This window comes from Malus domestica, chromosome 05, assembly GCF_042453785.1.
Source record: "Malus domestica chromosome 05, GDT2T_hap1".
NCBI classification, from domain to species: domain Eukaryota; kingdom Viridiplantae; phylum Streptophyta; class Magnoliopsida; order Rosales; family Rosaceae; genus Malus; species Malus domestica.
This window is the reverse complement of record NC_091665.1, coordinates 22,096,113-22,104,747: the sequence shown is the minus strand read 5'-3', so window position 1 is coordinate 22,104,747 and position 8,635 is coordinate 22,096,113. Positions and strand designations below refer to the sequence as shown.

The following is an 8,635-nucleotide window of genomic DNA, read 5'->3' as shown; positions in this document are numbered from 1 at the left end:
GACTATATAGAATATCGCTTGTAGTACTAAAAAAAGTTAATCCTCTCATAAATTTTACTTGTAAAAGTAAGCCGTTGTAAGTAAAGAAATATAGAAGTAGGGTTTTGTTTTATCAGTTCAGTGACGGTTTGGTTTCTTCAGTTGATAACGTAATGTGAACGTTCAACTTTGATAGTCATGCAAATAAATTTCCACAGCCTCAATTTCTGCCTCAATTTCTGCCTCAATTTCTTAGAGCTCATAATATCAACATTTACCGTTCCCCGCTATTATAAATACTCCGCACCATAGCATCTCATTTGCCCATCCACAAAGAGAACAAACCATTAACATGGGGTTGTGCAATATTTCCCTAGCTCTCCTTTTCATTTTAGGCTCAGTCCTTATCCAATCCTCTCATGCCCAAGACACACCCCAAGACTACCTCAAGTCCCACAACGACGCTCGAGCAGCAGTAGGCGTTGGTCCCTTGACGTGGGATGACAAAGTAGCAGGCTATGCACAAAACTACGCCAACCAACATGTTGGTGACTGCAATCTCGTGCACTCCGGTGGGCCATACGGCGAAAACCTTGCCATGAGCACTGGTGACATGTCGGGAACAGCGGCTGTGGACATGTGGGTGGCGGAGAAAGCCGACTACAGTTATGAGTCGAACTCTTGTGCTGATGGAAAGGTGTGTGGGCATTATACACAGGTGGTTTGGCGTAACTCGGCTCGTGTAGGGTGCGCAAAAGTTAGGTGCAGTAGTGGGGGTACCTTCATTGGATGCAACTATGATCCCCCAGGCAACTATGTTGGGCAGAAGCCATACTAGCTATGGAAGAATCAACAACCACTCTAGCAGTTTTTGCTGATGGATATATCTAAGAAGATAAGCTATGTTATTAAGAATTAAGAAAATGAATAAATAAGTGATGATCGATCATTTGTATATATCTTCCACTGGCATGGTGGACGGTAAATTTCAATTGATCAAGAATTCACTCTTTTTTATTTAAAATAAATTTTGGTAACTTGCTAGTTAGACATGCATGCTACGATCAAAGTTGCATAATTACTTGCCTAGCTTGAAGTCCTACTATTGCCTCAACCAAGAAAACCCTAATTTACATTATTTGGCTGAAACGATGAATGTTTGTGGAAAACTTCTCTTGGTAATCTACTACACATATTAATTAGAAAGAAATTACTGGCTTGTGACCAAGCAATTATTTCTTGCTCCTTGTCTTTGAGAGATATAACGCCGGTTTGTCAAATCTATATATTTAAAGAGTGAATAATGACTTTTAAGTGCTAATAACTATTTCATAAATATAAAGGGAAATTATATGGTGGAAATGTGAGATCATATTTGTGAGATAATCAAAATGTTTTCTATTTTTAATTTTCATTTTTATGTGTATGAGTTATGGAGAAATTATTTGGAGGAAATGTGGGATGAAGAATACTGGTGGAAGGGAATGAAGGAAACAAAGAAAAATGAACAAAAACAAAATCTTCAAAGTAAATGCAAGCTAAAAATAGTTTTTAGTTTTTATTTGAGTTCATTTCCTTAATTGCACACTTTTCAACATATCTCTCATAATCGTACCATTTAAAAAAATTAAGTTCCTTAATGATATTTTTTCAAACAAATGTCCTTAAGTTCATTAAAACCTCCAAATTCTTCCCTTCTACTAGATTGTAAGCTATTTAATTTTTTTCAATTTAAATTACGTGACTTGTGTTGGTTTTTAGTATTTGATGTTGTTTTCTTAAGTTATGGATTGGGAAATAAGACTGAAGAAAAACTCAAAGAACGAAAGTTTTGTATATTTCTGTGTAAGGAAAGGTGCGGCTCAATCCATTGCAGAGCACAAATTAGCAAAACATTCTCTTACACCTTTGCGCTAAATCCAATCTAAGCCATACACACGGTCATCAATAATGGCATGACACTTGGCTACAATTTAAGTCATATATGGAAGGATTGAATCGAGGCCCTACATTTGAATCTATTGACTTAAGCACCATTGCAACTTATTAAATCAAATAATCAGAAACAATTTACATTTCAAAAACTTGGATGTGATACACTTTTAAGGGTAAATTATCAAAATTTAATGAGTTAAGACATTTTTTTCAGGAAAAAAAATATGTAATTTTTTTTTTGAACAAACAATATTATATACACTAACGGGGAGATGGTGGGTTTAGCCTTATAATGAGCTAGCAATAATGTGGTTCAAATTCACCTTTGATAAGAATCGAACCTAAAACCTTTCACTTACAAGTGAAGAGGCATATCACTAAATCGTTTAATATTTATAACATCGTGAAGTCATCTTTTTCAGATTTTTTTTACATTAGACTTTAACATGGGAAGGCCATATTTATAGGAAATCAAAATTCACAAGGATTCTTCTTTCAATAGAAAATTACTGGATTTGAGGTCAATTTTTGCTCCGCAAAGAGTTGTCTGTTGATACCGTGACCCTCACTGCATCACTTTACCATAAATTTCAACTCTATAACTGATAAATAAATGGGGAGGAAGGAAAAAAAATCTAGGTCTGGTTTCACAAGGGCTGGAACTCTATAACCGAGTTGGTCTGAAAACCTTGGATTCCATTGAATTGGTCTGGAAATCTCTGAACCGTCGATTGCCTTTATTACCGGATTATTAGAAAGTAATTCGAAAGGAATTGTTATAAGGTTTAGATCTTACTTCATATCTGGTTGCACGATAAGTTTCAACTCTATAACAAAATATAGGGTTTTCAGACCAAATAAAAAAAATAACCATATATGAAGTAAGATTCCAGACCAATTCAATGGAATCCAATTTGGAAGTGGTCACCAATTGTCGATTTACCAAGGATGATCACTTTTAGAATGCTTATGGTTTCCCAATGCAAATTAACCAAGCAGAACCATAGGCATGCATATAATTGCATGGCCCAATGCGAATTAACCAAGTAGGACCATCCATGTACCATACTGCTACATGATTCAGTCACATTATCACTCGTCATATACCATACATCAACCCAACATGATTTACATAATAATCACATCCACTATCGGTTCAACGTGTCAACCAAGCATCTCGTTATACAAAGAACATCACAAAGGATTCCCTTAATTACTAGTTATATTGAAAATTCTAATTGAGTCCCTGACTCATCATTTTATACTAGCAACCACGCATTACCAGTGTCTTTATCTCTGTCTCATATTACATACAATGCTAACTTCAATAGGACATACATAGAGGCATATACACATTTTGATATTCTATATAAGGACAGTAAACAAACTACTCACCTCATGTCCAATGCAAATGCGATCTCGAAAGCATGCCAACTTAAGGCCTAGAAGTCAGTCAAAACCTATCAAAGTATACAAACATTATTTAGCTTACCATTTATAGAATACATAACAAACACTTAAATGAAGGTAAGGTGCCACTTGCATACAATCCGAGATGCACATCACCTAGGATGGCACGCATAGTCTAGGTTTTAACACCGAGCCCTAGCTCCCTATATCTGCTCTCAATAGCCCCTCTTTTCCCATCTTTCTCTTCTTTCTTGACATGTCCAATCACTTTTCCTCTCTTTCTAGTGCCAAACTCACAATCTTAGGGCTGGGTTCGGTTCAAAATCGAAATTGAATCGAAATTTTGGTTCGGCTCAGTTCGGTTTAATTTTTTTTCGGTTCATTTTTTTTCAGTTTCGATTATTTTTCGGCTTGGTTTCAATCCGGTTCAGTTTTTTCCTTTTTTTTTTTAATCTGATATTGGGCGGCGGAGATGGTGCGGTGAGGATTGAAGAAGCCAAGGTTTGGAAATAATTGGAAGGCATGTTGTGACGATGAAAAAGCGCTGCACATAACTTGTTGAGATTGCCGAGCAATTGCTGTGCCATGGCTATGAAAGAGAGATACATAATATCTGGTGGTGAGTGTGAACACTAAAATTCCTGAAACAAGAACAACGTGTACAAAGAAAGATTTTGGTGTTAATGGATTTTTAGGGTTACAATCTCTTTATAACTTGATCCTCTGATTCGATCACCGTCAAGTGTTGATTTGTGGATGTTTTGTTGATCAAAGGGTCGTCGAGGCTTGATCTTGGATGAACTGTTGGAAGTTTCTTCAAGAGCCCTCAGGGCTTGATCTTGAAGGTTGAGCGAAGTTCCTTCAAAGGCTTTTAGGCTTGATCTTAAAGAACAAATGTGTGGATTTGTTGATGTTGTTGATCCAAAGGGTCATTGAGGCTTGATCTTAGGATGAACGGATGATGAATGATGAACACTTTCTTCAAGTCGGGGCTTGATCTTGAATTGGTGAAAGTTCTCAAGGGCCGTCAAGGCTTTTGCAATATGAATTGATTACTTCCAGTTGTGATTCTATAAATCATGAATGCAATTTACTTAACTGTTTGATTCAGAACTCATTCTTGTATGTTGATGAAGGGTGCACACTTAGTTTGCATGCATGAATTTGATGCTAGAATATAAGGGAGTTTCACCTAATCATTATGAACTTATATTCATAAGTAGTGGAGGTTGTTAGTCACAATCGTGTTAAGTAGATTTCTGGCAGGAGTATCATGTTGTTCATAGTTACAAATGCCTTGTCAATGCTTATGATTTTCACAAAACTTAATGATCTTTGATTGTATCTCTATTATGCTATTCATGTAGGGGACTATTGAAGAATAATTTGGTTGCCGATGTGTTGTCCATCCAATTCAATGACTTAACGAAAATCAAAGGGTTAATTAGTGCTGTTCACAGTTAATATAGGGCGTTGAGGTTCATGGTTTATTGGAAAATCAACTGGAAATCGATTTGTGTGCAAGTGTGTCATGTGTGGAGAAGAACCCTCTAGCTAGCCAATCACCCATATTTTCCCCCAATTTTGTGCTAAACTTGCTTAAGTCTTTAATTTACTTGTCTTTACTTTAAATTCGTCAAAAACCCAATCCCCTTTACTTTGTTGTGTCAAATTAGTTAGAATATATCCAAACTTGTGTTTTTAAGTATTTTGAGTCAAGTTAAAATCAATTTTCGTCCAAATCACCCTTTAGTGTCTAGTTTGAGTCTATTTGATTATTTTGTGCTGTTTTGAGTCTCTTTAATTTGTTTTGAGTTATTTGAGTCTAGTTAAGTGTTTTCAAGCCTAGTTTTGTGTTTTTAAGTCAGTTTTAAGTAGATTAGCAATCCCTCCTAATCCCCGGCCTAGAACGATCCCTACTTACATCTTTACTACAATTGTCAATAAGAGGGTTTAATTTGAGTACTAGTTTATATCACATCAAATTTTTGGCGCCGTTGCCAGGGATTAGCAAAATTGCTAATCTCCCTTTGTTTCTGTTTGTATCTTTTACTTTTGATATTTGATTTAGTTTTCTTTCTTTGATTTTAGGTACTAGAGAAGCAAAATATGGCAATTCTAACATTCAAGCTCAAATAGCGAATCTTACTTGTCAGTTGTCGCAATATGCCGAAAGGACCACAATGCAAAGTGTCCCTACATTTGGTGTGTCCTATAGGCAAGGATATGAAACTCATCAACGTCCTCAATTCATTGAGAATAGAGGTGCCTGGGGTTATCAAGGCCATAATCAATCAAGGAACAACCTGTTTTCCAACACTTACAATTCAGATTGGAGAGATTATTCAAATTCTATGTGTAGGGAACCTCAAAAACTTCAACAAGAAGAATATTGTTAGCCATCTGAGAAGTTCTATCAATGGCCATATGCACCACCACAGCCTTCCCCCCCAACAATATGCCCAACCAAATTCAGGTACATCAATGGATAATGATAAAACTCTTGATGTACTAATTTCTTTTACACAATTGATGCAGGCTTACAAAACCAAACTAAAAAGATGAGCGAATTGAAAAATCAACTTGGAGAGATGATGGAATTCATAGGGCAAATTCAAAAACAAAGTGAACTCTCTAGCTCAACCATTGTCAATCCAAAGGGAGATTTTGAAATCGCTAAAGCCATCACTTTAGGAAGTGGTATGGAAGTTGGAGCTAAACTAAAGATGTCTAAACATAGCGTAGAAGTAGACAAACAGTTAATGCTCGAAGAAGAGAATGAAGACAAAGCCACGGCAAGGGAAGAACAACCCTTGCCGCAGCCTCTCAAAGCTCAACCACCATTCAATTCAGGTAAGGTTGTTCCAAATTCAATTCTTTCTAACCTCGTTCCACCAAATGTACCTTTTCTTCGCAGGTTTTTGCAATCCAAGGAAGAGGAGAGTGAAAAAGACATCTTGGAAACCTTTCCAAAAGTGCAAAGTAATATCCCAATTCTTGGTACAACAAAACAAGTTCCAGAATGTGTTGAATTGTTCAAAGAACTTTGTACAACAAGAAGAATGATTCAAGAGAAAGAAGTGGTTAGGGGATATCAAGAATTCATCAAAGAGGATGTACTTGAGACAACCAACCCCAAAGAAGTTGGATTTTATGACACATGACATGTTACAACATTCACACCAAATCTGGCCGAGTGCAAAGTTCCTGAAACTTTCAAAGAAGCGGTGTTTATCCTTGAGTTCTTGTTGGAGCACACAGGTAAGCCATTTCCCCAAATTTCAATTTTGTTTTCTACTAACAGATTGTTGATGATTCAGGCACCTACTCTAGAATTTAAACCATTGCTGAATCATTTCAAGTATCACCTTCCATTCAAAGATCAACTCCATGTCGTGGGCCTTGATGGAGCTTAAAAGAAGGTATCGTTCGGCTGGAAGACGTTAAAGCAAGTGCTTTTTGGGAGGCAACCCATGCATTCAAAGAAGACCTAAGAATTGCTCCATAACCATATTTGCATTCCTAACTCTTTAATTGCTTTTACTTTGCCATATTTGTCATGATTGTTAGTTATGTTGTTTGCTTGCTTGAGTGTGGGTCTTTATGTGAAACATTGAGGACAATGTTTGGTTTAAGTGTGGCCGGGGGGGGGGGGAGAACAAGTGTTTTTCATTGATTTTCGTGGGATTTTACCACCTAGCACCTCTAGAGTTGTTTTTCACTGTTTTTAAGTGTTTTTAGTGTGTTTTGAAGTGTTTTTATGTGGCAATACGAAAATTTGAGAAAAAAATTGAAAAAGTTTTGAAAAACCCAAAAATAGTCGTTTTTGTGTGTTTGTTTGTGTCCTAGGGTACCTTCCAACATAATGATGAGGATTTGGTTTTTAATTGCATGACTATTAAAGAACGTTACAAACATGGGTAGAAGTTTGATATGCTCTTTGGTTAATACTTGGTTGTAGTTGACGTTTACGAATTCACATGTAATCACAAAGGAAAAAAAATCAGTTTTTGTAACATGCTTGCAGGAAGGAACTCAAACTAATGCTACAACCCTGAGAGACTTGAGCCTAAACTTTGTTTGGAGAGTTATTAATCTGTGATTTTTGTTTTCTAAAGTTGTTGCGTGATCTCATTGTTTCTTTACTTGGTTGCTACTTAGAATGTGTTTTTCATGATTATAGTTCCAAATACTAGAACTCATACCCGTTTCATTCAAAGCTTAAAATTGAGTGCATAACATATAACAAGATGAAGTTGTTTAGTAGTTACCACCAGAGCCAAAAAGCCTTCATCCCATGCATTTGTTTTGTAGGTTTAACCCCTTTGAGCCTTATTTAGCCTATTTTCTGTGTTAGCCACATTATCCCTACCTAGCCAAGAATAGGACTATCCATACCCTTGTTCTTAAAGTATAGTGGAGCATGACTTAGAGGGAATTCCTTTTGAGTGACATTATTGCAGAAAACAAGTGTGGGGGAAGGTTATTTCCAATAAAAATAAATAAAAAAATCGTGAAAAAGAAAAGAAAAAGAAAGGAAAAGAGTTCAAAATAAGTGAGAATGAACTCACAAGTATTGGTTGTTGAAGAAAGGGTCCAAAAGTGTGAATCTGGCCCTAAGTGTTTTGTGAATCTTCCCTTTATGCTTAAAGTGGGTTTTTACATTCAAAAGTGAATTCTAAGTGTCAACTTCATTACTTTGCTTACTATCGCTTTAAGAACCTTTTTTTATCCTTAACCTTTCTTTGTTAAACAATACCCTAGCCCCGTTACAACCCTTAGACTTCAATCTTGCTGGTTATGTGTTTCAATATGTGGAGTTTGAAATTGGTATGAGCATATGAAATCCCTGGTTCTTGCTTCTAAGTAGTAACATTCCGTTCATGAGATCATATACATGTTATATTGATAATTCCAGAAATTGCCTTCTTTGTTTAAAACATATGTGAGTACCAGTCTACATGTTTACATCAATCTTCTCACATATACCTAGTATAGGGAGTGTAGTCAGAAAATCTATGTGAAAATAGAGAGTATATCCGGTGAGGAATTGAGGGAATTCTCGAAGGCATGTTACTCCATTCAAAACATTGTTTTAATTGATTAAATGTGAGCTAGTGAATGGTGACTATGATTAAGTGTGTGCTCGAGGGTAAGGATGGCTAAAATATATGTGAGTAGTGATTTTTAATGTGTCATATTTCATTGGAAATCCCTGAGGCGAATTTGATGTGATATAAACTAGCACTCAAATTAAACCCTCTTATTGACAATTGTAGTAAAGATGTAAGTAGGGATCGTTCTAGGCCGG

At 36.2% G+C, this 8,635-nt stretch overlaps 1 protein-coding gene across 1 annotated transcript; it reads left to right on the top strand.

Moving 5' to 3' along the window:
- The first annotated feature begins 305 nt into the window (after positions 1 to 305).
- Positions 306 to 847, top strand: LOC103436302 (pathogenesis-related protein 1-like). The gene has a single exon (NM_001311210.1). It carries the CDS (start codon positions 332 to 334, stop codon positions 815 to 817), a length of 486 nt encoding a protein of 161 aa, NP_001298139.1. The 5' UTR covers positions 306 to 331; the 3' UTR covers positions 818 to 847.
- Positions 848 to 8,635: the final 7,788 nt, after the last annotated feature.